The 19,700-nt window shown below is 41.9% G+C and overlaps 1 protein-coding gene across 1 annotated transcript in view; it reads right to left on the reverse strand.

Moving 5' to 3' along the window:
* Positions 1-19,700, reverse strand: part of Dtna (dystrobrevin alpha) — a 250,751-nt gene that overhangs the window by 64,135 nt on the left and 166,916 nt on the right. Inside the window, exons 6-7 of the mRNA XM_052155755.1 lie at positions 9,950-10,035; positions 1,877-2,031 (exon numbers count right to left, since the gene is read on the reverse strand). Coding sequence (XP_052011715.1) covers positions 1,877-2,031; positions 9,950-10,035 — 241 coding nt within the window. The remainder of the gene's footprint in view (positions 1-1,876; positions 2,032-9,949; positions 10,036-19,700) is intronic.

Consider the following 19,700-nt stretch of genomic DNA (forward strand, 5'->3'; position numbering starts at 1 on the left):
GTTTAAGCTTTCTATTGGGTTTATATGTATGTTGCTGTTAAGATATACACTGCATTAAGAATTAGTAAGGAGATAGTATTTTTATAAGGTATCAGAATTTATATGTCTAGAAAAAATTTTCTTTAAAGCTATTACTGTACATTGTATGGAGTTTCCCCCAATAAAATATTTCAAACACATTCGTAATCAGCCCTATTTATTTATATTATGTGTATGGGTATATGAGGGCTTTGCTTGCGTGTATGTCTGTGTACCACATGGGCCCCATGAAGGCCAGGAGTGAGATCCCCTGGGACTAGAGTCGCAGAGGCTGGGGAGCCTCCATGTGGGTGCTGGGAATCGAACACAGGTCATCTATGAGAGCAGCCTGTGCTTTTAACCCCTGAACCATCTCTCTGGCGCACCTCCTCCCTGACTCCTGAGGTTTAGCCTTTTAAACTGTGGCTATAAAGACATTAAAGCAAAAATAAAGTAAACTTGTATTTACATGTGACACTTTTTACATTTTCAGATAATCGTATTTATCTACTTTGGTTACTCAGTCCTATTGCCTAGGTTATAATCATTCCTAAAGTTTCCAAGATGTTACTATGAATGGAATGTGTTTAAATTTCTCATCATTAATAATAAGTAAATAATGATTTCATGGGGCAATCTTTAGGATATTTTGGAAGAAATTTTTAGCATGGGAATATCACATTTAATTGTCTTTGAACATCTAAGTCTTTTTAAGTTTGAAGGTCAGGTATAGAAAGACAAATACTACATGTTTTCACATGTAGAAGCTAAAAAATATACGCATTTCAGGGAATAAACAGTAATTTCCTAGAGACTGGGAAGAGGAAGAGGAGGAAAAGGGATGGGGAGACAATAGAGTGGGTACCATTGAGTACCAGAATCCAGCTAGGGGATACGCCAAGAGCAAAGCGACACCACTGACAGGAGAATGCCCTGGCTCAGAGCAGGGGAGGAGACATGCACAGGGGCACCTGAGCCATCCTAAGGTTGGCATTGGGACTGGGAGGATTTCACAAAGACCTTCCTAGTCAAGATGGCTCAGGAGCCGGGTTAGCATCTAGTTCAGTCAGTTACATCTATACTTATCAGGAGGATAGTAACACTTCTACAGATGCATGATAGGAGGGACACCTGATGCGTATTCAACTTTGCCAATGGCCCAGGAAGTGTAGACTGATGGTGTCACTGGCTGGGAGAACAGTGCAACTTTCCAGTAGCCACTGTGCACCTTTCTTTGTTCTTTCAATGTTGTTTTATGTTTGAATTGCACGGACCACTTGAAAGGTCACGCTTAGTTAGTTTAGACTTTATAAGATTATAAATATATGCTATGTGCATGAATTTAGAAACTACCACTGCTTGTATTGGGGAATGAACATATGATCTTTCCATAGAGGTCTAAGTTGTTGATTCTGTAATCTAAGTCTAGCAACAAAGTCTAAAGCATCACTATGTCATATTGTGAAAGATTTAGGCAGCAGTGTTCATCAGGTATTGGACCTCACAGACCGTAATGAGGTATGTGAGAGGACTCCTCTCCTTTGATGGACATTGTCAAACCTTAGTGTGGGGTCTGAGTGACAATTCAGTCCTTATGATGATATAGAGATATTAATGGTCAAGGGTATATGTTGCCACAAAGACTAAATTATACAGTAGAAATAATAAGCATGATGTGAGGCTCTTGTCCAGTAAGCTCTCATTATGATTACTATTCAGGTATATTGTTAGTTGCTGGATCACAGGCTGGAAGACTATACCCCAGGTTGCTGCCGTGAAGAAGAATTTGGACTTCTGAACCTGGAAGTCACACACAGAAAGAATAACAGTGTTTGGAAGATTTTCTGTAGAAAGTTACCTGTTGAGAGAAACAGGATCTAGCTGACTGTTCTGTGTAGCCAAACGAAGGACCTTCGAAAACTGCTGTGGGTAGTTTGAGAACTTCCCGAAGGAACTGGTCGTATCTTCCATAAACCATCACTCCACTGGAGTCAGAGATCATTGAGAAAATATCTGGTGGGAAAAAAGGCTGAAGATGTTTACCACATAAACATTCTAAAGTTTTATCTCAGCATCTCCAATACAAAGAATGCAGAAGAAGTCTATTATTTGTGGAAACATAACACGAAAGCTAATTTGTCCTGCTGAAATGATCTCAGCATGATATCCAGTGTTTTCTTCTTGCTATATGTGTGGTGCATCTTTGAAGGTGATTTGTAATTTGGGTAATGTTAATCTATTTTCATAAGACAGAGAACATCATATTTTTTCTTGAGGTGAATTATCAGCTTACAAATAATACTCTAAAGGTAAGTTTTATAGATGTAATAGATGCTGCAGTGTGACTGTGTTTGAACCCCTGGTCCCCATCTACCATCAGGTGGTGCTGTTTGGCAGGGCTGTGGAACATTCAGCAGGCAGGGCCTTGCTAGTGTGGGCAGACTTAGGAGTTCTCTTGCCTGGCTTTTCTTCTTGTTCTTTCTCTGCCCCTGGACTGCTGATGGGATTGATGTACCAGGCTGGGAGTTTGTTCCCGCCAATGTGCAGTGCATTCTCTACCATGACAGCCGAATCCCGTGGGAACCACGAATCTAAATAAACCCTTTCTCCCTTAAATTGTTTCTGTCGGGACATTTTATCATGGCAACCAAAAGGGAAGGCAAAAATGCCAGCCTCTTAGGAAACAGAATGAAATTATCACTATAGAATTGGGGAAGGTACACATATCATTTATCTGATTAGAAATTTGATTAGAACCATTTGTACCATTACCAAAATTTGGGGATTTGACTTAATATACTTGAAAAATAAAGAAAAATAGAAATAAGCCAGCACTTGAGTAAGTTCCCACAGAGGCAGCAAAGCTTTGTAAGTCACACTGTCCGACAGTGAGGGGGGCATGAGACTTCTCAGGAAGGGTCTCTGTGTGGTGACGAGAAGCCTGCCTGACCTTTGAGGTAAGATTGGGATTTCAGATGACTTCCCAGAATACTGCTGGCTTCACTGAGCCCGTGAGCTCCGTCCTGCCATGATGGGGGCTTAATGAACACTTAACAGCTCAATTCCCATGGCGCCTCATAACCCCCAGAATTACCAGAGTGAGGGGATTGGCCATTAGTTGATCTCATGTTAAGTAGATGCCACTCAGCCAGTGAAGCTGCCGGACAAAGCTTAGTAAGTTCAATGGGTTTTCTCTGTTCTCTTTGAGTTCCATTTCTCAAGGTCAAAATGTAACCCAAGGATGCCCCATTTATACTCTAATTACACACACTACAAGCTTTTACTGGATTGTGTTTTTAGGATGCACCCTGACTCTCTTCATTTTAAATCTCCCAGATAAAATGATGCGCCACAATTGATACTAACAGTGATTTGTAGAAATTCTGAGGTTAACATCCAAAATACAGCTCAGTTCCCAAAGACCCAAGCAACTCAAATAACTCAACGGCAAGAAAAGAACCTGACTGAAAACAGGCAGAGGAGCCAAGGAGACATTCCCTGAAGGAGGGCACACAATTGGCTAGGGGTCTGCAGAAATGCTCAAGGCCAATGATCGGCTAATAAATGCAAATGGAAGGCACAGTTAGGGTGATTCTTCAGCAAGAATGACTAAAAAGAGCCAGGAGAACAACCATGGGAGAGAGGACTGAAAAGGGAACACAGAAAAATGAAATAAAGTCACTACATAGTTCAGCAATTCTTTTACTGGGGTGGAACAGAGACCGAGGGAATGGCCAACCAATAACCAGCCCGGCTTGAGACCCCTCCCATAGGCAAGCACGAATCCCTGACACTATCAGCGTTACTCTGTTAGGCTTGCACACAGGAATCTTGCATGGCTGTCCTCTGAGAGGTTCCACCCATCAAATGACTCCCAGAGATGCAGACACCCACAGGGAAACAGTGGATGGAGCTTGGACACTCTTACGGAAGAATAGGAGAAAGGAATACGACCCCTAAGGGACCTAACAGGAAGACTAACAAACTAGTTTTATTTAGATATAACTTTAGATGCATACTCAATATATCTCTAAATGAAACTAATTTGTTGATGAAATATCTTTGCTTTCATGTTTAGCATAACCTCTCTGCAACAGTGAAGATGTACCATCAACCCAACTAGAACAGATGGACAGATAAATAAGGGGGCATATCCCCAGTGGAATATTATCCATCCATAGAAGAAGGAACTCTCACCATCTGCAACAGTGTGATGAGCTCAGAGGGTATTCCGTTAAGTGAAATGAGGCACACAGACAAAGACCAATATTACATATTCACACTCATGTGGAATATAAACATGCTAATTTCAGAAGTAGAGTGTAGAATGGTGATTATCAGATCCTGCGGTGCTTAAAAGACACTAAGACCTGGACATTCGTCATCAAACCATATGTAGTTACCGCTAAGGAACACATTCAAGAGAGAGACTGCACAGTGGGGTGGCAAGGTAATGGCATACATGTTAATATAGTTGATGAATGTGGTTCTCATCACAAAATACTGCATAAAGTGGTGCATATGTTAACCAGGTAGATTTAACCATTTCACAATGCATCTATGTGCAAAAACATATCATAAGTAATGAATGCCAATAATTTTGGGTCAATTAAAAAACAAATTCAGTTCGAGCTAAAAGTGCCGTTCTCTGCACCCCTGTAATGTTGTCTGCTGGCTGAGGTTTCACCCAGGTTCCAGTCAAAATGGCCAAGAACAAACACATAAAAAAGACGCTGTCAGCAGAAGACATGCTGATCAATTTTACACGTAGAAGCGGAAATGGTCCAATGGACAGAGAGAAAAGAAAACTTAGGGAAGCAGACTGGCGTTTCCACGGGAGCTGCCACCTTGCTGGCTTTGAGGCAGGTGGATGGTTCGTACAGGGTCACCCTGAGTTTCCTTGAGGCTCTGATTTTCTAAGCCAGGACACCTTTGTTTACCTGGGCTTTTAGGCAACCTTTCTGTTCTGGCTTGAATGCAAAGTCCCAGCACGCTCACCTTTGGATTCTTGGCAGGTAACTATTGGTGCTTCTTTGATTGATAGATCATAGAACCTCTGGGGTGGGAGGCACGGTGCCGCTGTAAGCTGTCAGGGGTGGGCCTTAAAGGACATCCCACTTCTGGTTCCCCTGATGGCCCCTCATGCCTCCTGAGCTGACATCCTATGACTAAGCCACCCCCAGCGCCCCTCTCAGTGTTATGGGCAGGATCCTGTCTTGTCTCCTGCTGTCCTCAGTGTAGCAGACTGATCTTCCTGAACTGTAAACCCAAGGAAATCATCCCTCCCCCATAAGTGGCTTCTGTCTTTTTAGATTTATTTGGTCTCAGTGAAAAGTTATGAATTTAATCTCTAACTAGAACAAAACCAGGAGTACTTCTAGTGACCTGCCACACACTTGACACTAAAGGGAACTTTATCTGTGCTGAGGAAGGCTGTCTAAGTAAGAAACAAGTAAGTATGGACCATGGAGATTATCAGGAAGTGGTGACAGATGGCCGACTCGGGTCATTAAAATAATATGAAGGAACTCTGAAGTTGATATGAAAATAATTCATGTTCATACTTTAGTTTTGGCTTTAGTTGATAAGTTTATATATATATATTTCAATATATATATATATATTGAAAGATTATTTCAAGGATTCAATCAGTTAATAGATATAAAGCATTCAGAATAACACTTCACATGTGGGACACAGTATATACATTTTAGATATTTTGACTATTGATTCCATACTGTATACTTTCTGTTGCTGACACTCTTCAATCATATGAAATCCCCTTCTCCTGTGGGAGTTTGTCTTGTGGCTCCAAATCATATTACACACCCCTTTGCGCTTCTAAGAGCACCATAACATGAATTTGCCTTCGCCGGTTCATTAGCAGCAGTCCACCTGGCACACACTAATTGGGTAGCATTGCCCTAATCAGTAATACACAAGAAACCAGGATGTGGTTCTTCCCTTCTGGGAGACTTGTGGACTGAAAAAAGCCAGAAGGACGCCACACAGAACAGCACAGTTGTAACACTGTGGTGTGGATACGGGGAGAGCAGTGTGGAAGGGCAAAGTGTAACCTGGGCCACTGGGCAGTCAGTACAGGCGAGGGAGTCGGCAGCTTGAAGAAACAGGGTCAGGGCAAAGGGCAGTCAGTGCGAACACAGTGTTCTCAAGGACCTTCGAGGAGCCTTGAGTGGGGTCAGGGCACCAGGGCGCAGCGGATGCTGACACCCGATATGAAAAGCCTTCAAACTTGTGCTGTGTGGCTCAGAGTGTGTCTGGATGATGTTAAGGGGGCATAATGAAGGATTAAAGCAAGCCTGGAGGCAGTTTGTGAAGGCAGAGCAACCCAATCAGAGAGAGAGAGAAATCTGATGAATACAAGGTGTTTGCTATAGTGTGGGTCTTCTGAACTAAAGCAAAACAAGCAAGCAAGCAAGCAAACAAACAAAGAAACAAAGCCTCTAAACCCAATAAAAACAAACAGCACACTTAGAGACTGTAGGCGAAATATGACAGCCCAGGCTGATGTCCTTGGACTTAGAATTTCTTTAAGATCTGTGTATTTTTACTGGAGACTTGGCCGAGTGGGTACAGTGTTTGGCTTGTAAGCATGAGGCCTTAATGTGCTCCACAGAATTATGTACATATGCTGGGGGGCATTGGAGCATGCGTGTAACTGTAGCACTAGGAAGGCAGAAACACGAGGGCCCTCAGGGCTCACTTGCCGGGCAGGCTAGCTTAATTAGTGAGCTCCAGGCTAACGGGAAATCCTGTCTCAAACGAGACAGGCAAAATTCTCCCATAAGACAATGAAAGTTGTCTTCTGGCTTCCATAGGACATGCACCCAAGCACGCTTGCTTTCACACATAGATGGGAGTATGGGCGTATGCACCCATGCTTGCATGTAGATACACTGGACATATTTGAGAAGAACCAACCAACCAGACAGTTCAAGAGACAACTGTTGCCACCCATTAAAGCAGTTAATTACTAGATGAGAACGATTAAACAGGAAGGGGGGATACTAGGTGACTTGATGTCTCTGGAGCTCCGCCATACACCTCCAGAAAGCAGCCTTTTCTCCATAGGCTGTCCCAGTAGTGCCACCAGGAGCCACATGGGCAACACCGTGCATATCAGTTGGTGGTGGCTCTAAGTAGCAGAGAGTATGATGTAAAATGGAGTTAGTGGCCCCTTTATTGCACTGAGAATCATTTAATAAAATCTGCTTCATTTTTCTCTTGTTTTCCCCCTTGCTTTAAAAAATTCAGCCAATTATTCTTGCTCTGTTCTTTCCAATAAAAAGGAACAAGTTGGAACAAACTAAATATCTTTTCTCCCCACGCACAGAAATAGAAATATTGCTAAACTAGCATGGCTGTGATATTGGCTTAAATACATTAGATATTTTTACAGAAGGGAAAACAAAAATCCAAATCTGGAAAATCTTTCCATACTTCATTTTACGTTTTCCTTTCACTAAAGTAGCACAAGAAATCATGACTTGTCTGTTTTACTACTAAGACAAGAGCCAGCATAGAAAAACTTCATTAAAAAAATTCTTCAATCTTTTTTACCAAGACACAGTTGTGGCTGTATGTGGCTGGATTGCCTCATTTAGTCAATAACTATTATTCAAACTAGAAATATTGGTGATGAAGGATATTCACTTTGTACTAATATTTTGCAGAGAAATAAATTGCCTCCAGCTACAGTCAAGATCAAACTGCCTTCAACATAATTACCTGGAAGCCATTCAAACTATCTTCCTGGGATTACTAATCTAAGAGAGAGTCTTCACCCTGAGAACTAGGGAGGTAAGATGGTAATTGAGGTCCACTGCTCTTGAGATAGGAATGAGATGCGTGTTGGTCATACCATGAACTTTTCATTAGAACTTGTGACATGAGGTTGTTGAGTCTCTAATGGGAATCCTGCTGTGGCTGCTTCCTTCTCTGTATCGAAGAAGACTGACTGTGTCACTAGGGTGTGACTGCTTTGCTCAACTGGCTTTTGGGAGGATGGTGGCCAGGGTGAGGAGAAAGCACTGTAGCTGTTACACAGCTTTCTCTGATCTCAGGGGTTGCAGGAGAAGGACTCAGTGATCCAAAACAAACAAACACAAAGGAAAACCAACCAACCAACCAACCAACCAACCAACCAACCAACCAAAAAACCCCAAACAAACAAACAAACAAACAAACAACTTAAACTGGCTTGTGCTTTTAAACTGTGTTCATGCTGTTAATTGCTTGCCTAACAATCATGGATTTGATGCATACTCCAAAAGTAAGTGTGCATATGTGCATGTGTGGGTGTGTGCATGCATGTGTATGTGTCTATGCGAACATCTTACACATGTGTAGCGATCAGAGGACAATTCCTAGGAGCTGGTTCTCTTACTCCACTTTGTGCAAGCCCAGGATTAGCCTCATGTCTTTAGGCCTGTGTTTGACCGCCATTGCTATCTTGCTAGCCTTCCTTTCAACTCTGATCCTGCCTAAGAGGAAGAGTGGCTCTTCCCAGCACAGGATGTGGAAATGAATGATATGTTTGCCATGCTTTTTGTGTACCAGTAGCTATTTTAGTGACTGGCCTGGGATGGCACTGAGACTGGCCAGGACAGAGAGTGACAGGTCATTGCCAAGATGGTTGTCTCCAAAGGATGACAACATCTGAGTCCCAGGAGAGCTGAGCAGGAGAGCCTGGGTCTTCCAGGATGAGGGCTTGCTGGCCTCACAAACGGCTCAGAGGGTCCTGACATTTAGAAAACTGCCTTTCATCAGTTTGGCTCAAACTTCCTCTAATATAGGACCCTTTCACTCATTTGTCTGTGAATACAATATTGAATAAGCGTTAGAAGATGCTTTTGAAGATTTTTAATTCTTGAAACGCTTCTCTGATGTCCTCAGCATAAGTGGCCAATTGTGACATGAAGGTAGCAGTCGGGTTCTGCTGGGGTTTTAACCTCTGGCCCTGTTCGTTTTGTTAAACTTTCTTCTCTAAGCCTAATCTTGAAGAAATGTCCCCTTGATAATCCTGAAGCCATTTAAAGAACAAAGAGAAAGGTACAGGCTCCCAGAACTTTTCATTTATTATTTCCCAGTCAAACAATGGAGGAGATAGTTTTTCAATTTATGTATCTCGTAGGCTAACCAAGAGAAGCGAACTGGGCCCAGGATCTGAGTGGGCTCCTCTGACTTCTGGATACACTGGCTGTTCCATGAAAGCAAATTATGGAAGTGAAGGAAGTTGAGGCCACCTCAGCTTCGCCATCTTCTCCCTAATCTGGTTATCCAGGGAGAAAACCTTCCTGCAGTATGTCAGGCTAGATTCCAAAGGAGCAAAGGGTTTTCCTTCTCCTCCTCTTTCCTTTTTGCCTACTTGGAATCTAACAGGAAGAAAGGGAGGCTAACAGAGTTGGAAGGCACCCTCCAGATTTAATAAAACCCACAGTGGAGCTACAGAAGGAAACTAGGGATTGAAGAAATAAAATCATGTCTATAGTGTAACTTAGCCTCCGTGGCATGCCTGGGCTCACAACATGGCTGATTGGTGCCCCTGGTCACGCCCTTTCTAACACAGCATTCCATACCAAACTCATAATATTCACGGTAAACGAGTAGGTGAAATCCCATACCAACATCATTTTAAATCAGTGAAAATTTAATACTTCAATAGCAGAAAGATTCTAGTTGGAGGTGCTCAGGAAGTTATAAATAACGATAATTCAAAAGCAGAGGGCAACGTTCATTTCATTAACATTCATACAGTGTGGACATAGTTGTACTATAAAATTTAAAGGACAAAGAATACTCCGTTTGAGACAGCTCTCACAGAATGAGGGAAGACAGAGATAGACAGGGGGCACAGCAAGGATACGAGAGGAGGTAGGGTGCACTCAGAGTGGGGGCAGGGATAACTTACATCTTAACTTGTCCATGATCTTTCCTCCACACAGTGTAGCCAAAGCCATTTTGACAGCAAATACTGAGATTTTACCATGGCCTTCCCTGTTTAATGATAACAGAAAAAAAAATGATGTTATTTAGGGTACTCCTAATAAATAATGTTGACATTTTCTGCTCTGTAGAAATTGTAGGACACACGGCTGCATGCATTATGCAGACACACTTTAGAAAAGGTTGTGAATATGATTCGCCACGCGTTGCCGATAAACTGTCTATGTGACACTTTGTTTTTCAAGAGACATCAGAACCTTCTAGTTTATTTGTTGTACATGTCACTTGCTCAAAATATAGGCTGGTAGCCATAGGATGAGGCCCTGGGTGGTGATGGCTTCACATAATGGATTCTGCTTTTTGTCTCTGGGTTTCATGAAATAATCTTATGCATGACTCCAGTCTCTATAATTTATTCAAACAGACTTCAGAAGCTTCATATTTTATTTCCTTAGAGAAGTTTTAAATTATAAGTCAGGTTAACTATGTGGATTTTTTTCAAGTTCAACTTTTATTTATTAATTTGATATTTTATTTTACTATTGAAAATAGATGCTTCTCTCATACAATATCCCAACCACAGTTTCCCGTCCCTCCACTCTTCCCAGCCCCCTCACAGATCCACTCCCCCTTCATTTCCCTGCAGAAAAGAGCAGGTCCTTCAAGAGACAACCTTTAAGAGCACATTCTTTTCAACCACTCTCATTTTCTAAACACAAACCAATTGTTTGAGTGTGATATATTTGCTTTTAAAAAAGGCAGCTAGTATTTTACAAGGTCAAAACACAGGAGCTGGGGCTGGAGCGAAGGCTCAGTGAAGTACTTGTCATGAATGTATGCGGGCCTGACTTTGGATCCTCAACACCTACATCTAAGCTGGGTATGGTGGCATGCATTTGTCACGGTGCCACAGAAGAGGCAGAGCCAGACAGATCACTGGCCAGCCTAGCCAAATCAATGAGCTCTCGGATCTAATGAGAGAACTTGTCTCAAAAAATAGATCAATATTCCTTAGAAACACACATGCAGGATTTCTCAATCAAATACTTGGAAGCATAATTCAAAAACTTAGCAAAAAGATTATCTACCACGATCAAGTAGGCTTCATCCCAGAGATGCAGAAATTCAACATACATAAATTGATAAATGTGATCCACCACATACACAAACTGGAAGATAAAAAGCATCTCATCTTATTAGTTGCAGCAAAGGCCTTTGATATGATCCAGCACCCTTTTGTGGTAAATGTCCTGGAGAGATTAGGTGTATAAGGTACATACTTCAGCATTACAAAGACAAGATCAACCTAAACAGAGAGAAACTGAAAACATTTCCACTAAGATCTGAAACAAGATAGGGGTGTCCACTTGCTCCATACCTATTTAATAGACTACTTGAAGTCTTAGCTGAGCACTAAGAAATCTGAAAAGAACCAAGAGGATAAAAATAGGAAAGAAAGAACAATATCCTCATTTGCAGATGATATGGCTTTATATTTAAGATCCTCAGGAGTCCAGCAGGAAACTTCTTTCAGCAAAGTAGCCATATTTAAAAGAAAGAACATTATCCTCATTTGCAGATGATATGGTTTTATATTTAAGATCCTCAGGAGTCCAGCAGGAAACTTCTTTCAGCAAAGTAGCCATATTTAAAATTAATACACAAAATCAGTAGCCTTCTTATATACAAATGTCAAACATACTGAGCTAGAAATGATGGAAACAGTACCTTTCACAATTGCTTCAAAAATGTTTTGGGATTACTCTAATGAAGGGTGTGATAGACTAAAGCATAATTAAAAACTTTATGATATTAAAGAAATTGAAAAAGATTCCCGGAGATGGAAAGATCTCCAATATCCATGGATCAGGAGGATTCATAGTGTGAAAATGGCCATCCTGTCAAAAGCAATCTACAGATGAAATAAAATCCCTACCAAAATTCCAACAAAGTTCTTCACAGTTGAAGAACAACCTCCAATTTCATATGGGAAGTCAAAAAAGGTATTACACAGATAGCAAAAACAATCTTGAGTAATAAAAGAACTGTTAAAAGTGTCACCACTTCCATTTCACACTGTAATACAGTTTATAGAATCAAAATTACTATGATATAGCATAAAAACAGATGTTTCGGTCAATGGACTAGACCTGAAGACCCAAGCATCACTGCATAGGTACAGACGCTTGAGTTTTAAAAAGAAGCCAAATCGTACATAGCAGGAAACAAAGCATCTTCAACAAATGGTGCCTCTCAAGCCAAAAGCTTCAAAAAATGTACAAGAAGGAAACTATATTGATGTATATTACCCTGTACCAAAAGCTTGACTCCAAATCGATAAAGGATCTAAACGCAAAACCAAATTTCCTGAACTGCACAGGAAAGAAAGCAGGGAATTCACTTGATCTCATCAGCACAGGAAAGACTTTTCTGACCAGGAAGCCAAAAGCACAGGCACAGGACTAATAACTAATAAGCGGAATGCTTGAAGCTAAAACGCTTCTGTATAGTGATGAACACCACCATGCAAGCAAAGCAGAAGCCTACAGAACAGGAAAAATACTTCCCAGTCATACATCTGACAAAAACAAAAAACTACAAAAACAAAACCAACCAACCAATCAACCAATCAACCAACCAGCCAACCAACCGACCAACTGACCAAACAACCAAACAACCAAACAACCAACCCTCCCCCCTGAACACAAAGAAAACAATTCAGTTTGAAAATGGGTTACAGACCATGTAATAAGGATACATGTTCTACTATGTTCATAGCAGCCCTATTTATAATTGCCAGATGCTGGAAAGAACCCAGGTATCCCTCAACAGAAGAGTGGATGCAAAAAATGTGGTATATCTACACAATGGAGTACTATTCAGCCATTAGAAACAATGAATTCATGAAATTCTTAGGCAAATGGATGGAGCTAGAGAATATCATACTAAGTGAGGTAACCCAGACTCAAAAGGTGAATCATGGTATGCACTCACTAATAAGTGGATATTAACCTAGAAAACTGGAATACCCAAAACATAATCCACACATCAAATGAGGTACAAGAAGAAAGGAGGAGTGGCCCCTGGTTCTGGAAAGACTCAGTGAAACAGTATTCGGCAAAACCAGAACGGGGAAGTGGGAAGGGGTGGGTGGGAGGACAGGGGAAGAGAAGGGGGCTTACGGGACTTTCGGGGAGTGGGGGGGCTAGAAAAGGGAAATCATTTGAAATGTAAATACATTATATCGAATAAAAAAAATACAGAAAAAAAACAATGAATTCATGAAATTCTTAGACAAATGTATGGGAATGGAGAATATCATCCTATGTGAGGTAACCCAGTCTCAAAAGAACACTCATGGTATACACTCACTGATAAGTGGATATTAGCCTAGAAGCTTTGAATACCCAAGACACAATTCACATATCAAATGACGCCTAAGAAGAAGGAAGGAGTGGCCCCTGGCCCTGGATAGTCTCAGTGCAGCAGTGTAGGGGAATACCAGGACAGGGAAGCAGGAAGGAGTGGATTGGGAACAGGGGGAGGGAAGAGGGCTTATGGGATGTTATCCTGGAAAGGGGAAATCATTTGAAATGTAAATAAAGAATGTGTCGAATAAAAAATGGCCAAAAAAGGTGGAGAATGAAACAGGAACTCCCTTAATGTCAACCTCTGACTTACACACTGACACAACTCATTCTCTCACATACATACACACTCACACACATATACTCATACACACACTCACTCTCACACACTCATATGCACACTCTCACACACATCGACTCTCACACACACACACATACTCATACACTCACATACACACAGTAATACACTTACTTTCACCAATGCATGCACATACATACATATATACATGTTCTCTCTCTCACAACACATACATACTCACTCACACATTCATATACCCACACACACATTCACACACACTCATACACTTACATACTCCCACACCCACTCACAAGCATACATTTACACATTCATATACTCATATACACTCATACTCATTCACACAATTCTCACACACTCACTCATACACACTCACATACATAAACTCATATATACACTCACACATTCACACTCACACACACACTCATACACACACACATACACTCACTCTCAGTCATGTATGCACATACGCATACACACATACATACATGTTCTCTCTCACAACACATACTCTCACACACTCATACACTCACACACATTCACACACACTAATACACACTCACCCTCACAATACTCTCACAGACTCACACACACACACTCATACACACTCTCACACACATACACTCACTTTCACACATGCACACACATATACATACCTATACACTCTCTCTCATAACACACACACATACACACACATGAATATGTACACGTGGCTCTGACATTTATAAAAGTGGGGGCGGTCCTTGGACTGTTTCACTTCTTCCAATACTAACAGAGAGCCTGCCAAATCACTGACTTACGGAGCATAATGAACATGTCATTCACAAAACACATCAGGAGAATTTGGAGTGCAGTGTTTCACTGAAGCTATGCACCATCTGGAACAAATTGTTCATTCTAATATCACTAGAATCATAAAGAATATCATAGTTGATATTCATGGCTGTGAGGGTTGCTACTCTTAAGAATGACAAAATGAATAGTCTAGGGAGAGTGGAGCTGGCTGTGCCCGGGAGCGCTGCATGCATCCTGCCAGATGCAGTGGATCCGACTGCAGGGACAGCAGTTAGAGACAACCTCACCAGCTTTACACTGTAAAGTTGATATCTGAGTGCAACTGACTCCTCACTGGTGTAAAAGGCTCAGAGAATGCCCAAGACAGAAACTGCAATTTAGTGTGTCATTTCTTACGAAACTTTCATTTTTAAAATAAAATAGGAAAGTTGTACCTATAACAGTTTCCTTTTCAATATTCCGAGGCCAGCTCGCAATGCATGCCTGCTCACATGTCCTGCCACTGTCTCCAGGCACAACGGAAAAGATTCTGGTTTTATGTCAATGATACCAGACTTCTGCTTTTTTCAAACTGTTCTTTTCTGTTACAGCTTGATCTCAAACTAGCCTATCTAATTGTTCTCTTAGGACTTAATACCAAACAAGATATTTCTGAGAATCAGATAAATCTGAGCAAAATTATCAAAGGTACAATCTGAAATTGCTTCATGAATTCATGTTTTCTTAACTCCTTTGTTTTCCTTGATACTTTGTTGCCACTCCCAGGAAGCAAGCCACCTTTCCTAGATGAGAAGAGGAGAGCACACACGCACTCTTTGTCTGAAAAATACGTGGATAACTGTGGAATCTATATTAAAAACCATTTTTGTTAAAGTGGAATTCATTGTGAGCAGGAATTCAAAAGTGAGCAGGGTTTCTCATGACTCTAATTACAAACTGACTGGCTTCAGCTAGGACGTTCCTTTTAGAGGAAAGGTTATGGAAAGGGAAATCTGATTTTGAGAGGGAAAATAACAAGGAAATTGTGACAGACCTCCACTACCAACTTGACCTCAGCACAGAGCTCACATCCTCCACCTTGCCAAGGGAGTTTCCCATCCGAAGCTCAGAACCCCATGCCAGATTTCACCTCCTTAGTGAGCTCTAAACTCTGATGAATGCTCTCGTGAATAGGCAGAAATCCTTATCCCTCATTTAGGAGTTCTCAAACAGGAAGCGCTAGTTTTGTGCACAGATTTTATAAATGGCACCACATTTCACGGCCTCTTGTTATTTATCTGCCCTCAGCTTATTACAGCACACATCTCATAGAAAGCTCGTAGCATCCAAGTTAAATTATTGAATTCATAAATAATGAAAGAAACCTTCTGACTTACAATGTCAGAAATGTTTGAGTAAAAATTAAGTGATTGACTTTATGCCTCTTAATGGCCTAGATTTGGAAGGGATAACATCTATATTTGTTTTTTTGGGTTTTTTTTTTGAGGCTATTGGAAGTAGTAGCTTATGAACAAACTCAAGCCCTCTGACTGGCCCTGGCTTCTCCACAGGCTCCTGGCATCTGCACGGCAAAGGTAGTGGAACACCAGGGAAATACTTCTGCTCCTGGGCAAGGTGGATTTGCCAGGAGCTTCCCAGCTGGGGTAGAGCCAATGACTGTGACCCCTTTCCTCCCCGGAATTCCATCTCCTGTGCATTCCAAGAGTATGTCTGATGAAAGACGAGAGATACTAAGAACATTCAATTTGCTTACTACTATAAATATTCTTTGGGAAATGACTTTATTCTAGCTAAAACAAAAGGCTTTCTGTGCTTAAAAAGAAAGTGACAATCTCTAGGGAAGACCACTCGATGGCTACTGTGAACTTAGGGTGTCCCCAGCAGAAGAAACAAGGAACGTTGGGGTACACGCCAGTCCTGTGCTCCTTTTCCTATGACATGGCAGTCTTAAGACTGATTCATATGCTTCACTGGGACACGGAGAAATGTCTCTGTATTTTGTAGTATACTTGCATTAGATATCCATTTTTTTTAATTCACAAGGCAGAAAGGTTTTTGGCAGAATTCCAGGATAATGTTACAGCCCAGATATTGAGGGTGCCCTGGTCCTTTTCCTAAAGCACCGGGGGCTCAGTATGAACATGGCTATTTAGTAGACACTGTAAGGTGTGACGTGACACAGAGCACAGCCTGCCTGGATTCAGTGCTCTCTATGTAAAAGTACCATATGATAGGCAGTCCTGCATTGTGGTCACAACATAGGCACTAATGCTGTAATGGTTGTACATAATAAGTTCAGCTTATTTCTTTCCCATACTCTGCCAGGATAACCAGAAAGGTCACACATGTGAGTAGTATCCTAATATTCTGAAACACATAGACTAAGTCTGAGAGGAGGAAAAGCACATTAATTCTCATATTGAAATATGAAATAGGAAATGTAAAGACAAACTAAATCAGGTCCCTAAATAAAGTGATAGTATGTATGTATGTACGAATGTATGTATGTATGTATGTATGTACGTATATATGTACATATGCATGTATATATGTATGTATGTACATATGTGTGTGCATGTATGAACTTATATATGTATGTAAGATGTATGTATGCACATATGTATGTATGCATGTACATATAGATGTATGAATGTATATATGTATGTACTTATGTATGTATGTACATATGTATGTATGTACGTATGTGTGTCTTGAATTATTGATTTGTTCACACCACCCACTATGATGCTGCACCCCCTGAAGCTGTTTAGTCTTGGTGTGTCACCCAGCATCACCTCTCCCCGGGAACAGTCTGATAACAGTGCCAAATCAGCACCATTACTGACCCAGAGAATACCCGGTGCTTTTTACAATTTTTGCATTGTTACCTCCCCCTATGTTTGCTTGTGAAATGCTCCCCACAGGTTCATATGTTTGAATATTTGATTGCCAGCTGGTGGTGCTGTTTGGGGAGGTTACAGATAGAAGGTGGTGCCGAGTCGAGGAAGAGAAGTAGGCCTGTAGGTTATGGTCAGCCTTGCTTTGAAGCTTGCTCTGCTTCCTGGCCGGTATGTCAAACCATCTGTGCTGCAAACTCCTGCAGTTCTTGACAGTGCAAACCCATCTGCCATGACGGATGGAGTTTCTAAAATTGTGAGTCAGACAAAGCCTGTCCTTCCCTTAGGTCACCGTCAGGTACTTTGTCATAGAAATGAGAAAAGCAGCTACATGTAACCCTGTGATCATTAGAGGATCAGTATTAGAAATGCAGCTTGGAACAGCACTCCCTGGGGCATTGGTCACTGCCATATTAGGACTTTGAGTGAACCAGATATGTATGGGAACGATATTGGCTAAAAAACAAACCAAACCAAACCAACAAAAACAAAAATAAATCAAATTAAAACAAAACAAAATAAAATGGTGGCCACTGTCACCATATAACCAACTTTGTGAGAAAGCATCTTAAAGGGAAATAGGTGACTGGACTAAAAGCTAATAAGATTACGATTAAGTTGTCAGTAGTATTTTTCAGAGAACTAGAAAGAAAATAAGAGATGCACATTGAAGAACTTTAAACAATACAGCTATGCATATTAGTAGCCAGGAACATATTTTGCACAGAGTATGAACTTCATACTACTAACATTTGCTAGTTTCTGGAGGAGGAGACAACAGACACATTAATCTTAAAAAAAAAGAAAAAAAAGAAAAAGCAAAGAAAAAGAAATGGTCTGAGTAAAAGCTAAGACAAGAGCTGAGAGAGGCCAGCCTTTGGATTTTGCTGGACTCATCCTCATGTTGAGTATGGTCTCAGGAGCTGTTTATGAGGAGAAGAATGAGGTACAGTCCCACCCTGTAGTATCTCCTGGGAGATGGTCACATGTTCTCTATGGGAGGAGAATCCTGTGCGATGAACAGAAGGCCTGGCGAATGGCAGTCAACTTGAATGTGAAAGGTCAAGGGCTCCCCAGAGCACCAGAGCTGGGGACCCCCCTTACAAAGGGATCCCCAAAGCACGGGAGTCAGGAACCTCCTTACAAAGGGCTCCCCAGAGCACCGGAGCTGGCGACCACCTCACAGAGGCTGCATATCTTTGAAATCTAAGAATCATCTTTGTCTTACAACTTCCTGCCATGTTATTTCTCTTTCTGCTTTACTGTACCCTAATGTAAAAACACATTATCAGCAAGAAATATAATATTTCAAAAACACAATATCAGCAAAGCTCCTCCAAGCTCTTGGAAGGGATTTCCTCAGGTGGGATGCGGACAAAGGTGACTGTGATAGCTGGGAAGCACTGGCTGGCAAATTCTGAAGGCTGATGTGATGGCGATGGCTCCTGGTAGCAGAGGGCAGGTGGCAGGCCACCTCCTCAGGGTTTGTAGAAAGAAGCGGGGAGAGGGAAAGCCTGGCTCAAGCTCTGACCCCATCTTCTCCCCTCACAGCCTCCGTCTCCATCTCTTGCCACTTCTTTCCCCATTCTTTCCAGAACTGTCCATCTAGTTCTCTAGAGATGCTAGGAAGGGGAGGCCGTGGCCACGAAACAGATCTGTTTACAGCTGCTTGAGGGTGAACGGCTATTTTGAGATGGAAAACCAGTGGATTAGGCCAGTGACATTCAAGGTCGCCTCTGTGGGTGGCAGTGACTTTCATGAGGAAGGCCAGGACAGAAGTGTGGCTACAGCTGTTGTCTATGGGGAGCATGCTGTATGAAAACTGAGATCCAGGTGTCCTGTCCAGAGAGCTGCAGAAGGAGAGAATCCCTGCGGCCATATTCGCTGCCTGCCGGGACAGAAAAGGGTCACTAGGCAGTGTATCACCCTGAGCTTTAGATTTCTGGTGGTGCAAACCGCCAGGGGTCTGACTGCACCAAGGAACTGAGCACATAGGCGGTTTGTCTGCCAGCCCGCCCGGCTGGGGCCCGTGTCCTGCCCAGAGAGCAGCAGAGGAAGAGATTTCCTGTGGCCATATTCGCTCCCTCCCGGGACAGAAAAGCGTCACTAGGTACTGGATCACCCTGAGCTTTAGATCTCTGGGGGTGCAAATCTCCAGGGGTCTGCCTACACTCAGGAACTGAGCACATAGGTGGTTCATCTGCAAGCTGGTCGGTCGCGGGACCTGTGTCCTACATGAGAATCAACAGAGGGAGTGACCCCCACCACACCATCTTCACTCCATAACAGAGCAGTCAGAGAACACCTGGTTCACCTTGACAACCTAAGTATAACATTGCT

This window comes from Apodemus sylvaticus, chromosome 13, assembly GCF_947179515.1.
Source record: "Apodemus sylvaticus chromosome 13, mApoSyl1.1, whole genome shotgun sequence".
In the NCBI taxonomy this organism is placed as follows: Eukaryota; Metazoa; Chordata; class Mammalia; order Rodentia; family Muridae; genus Apodemus; species Apodemus sylvaticus.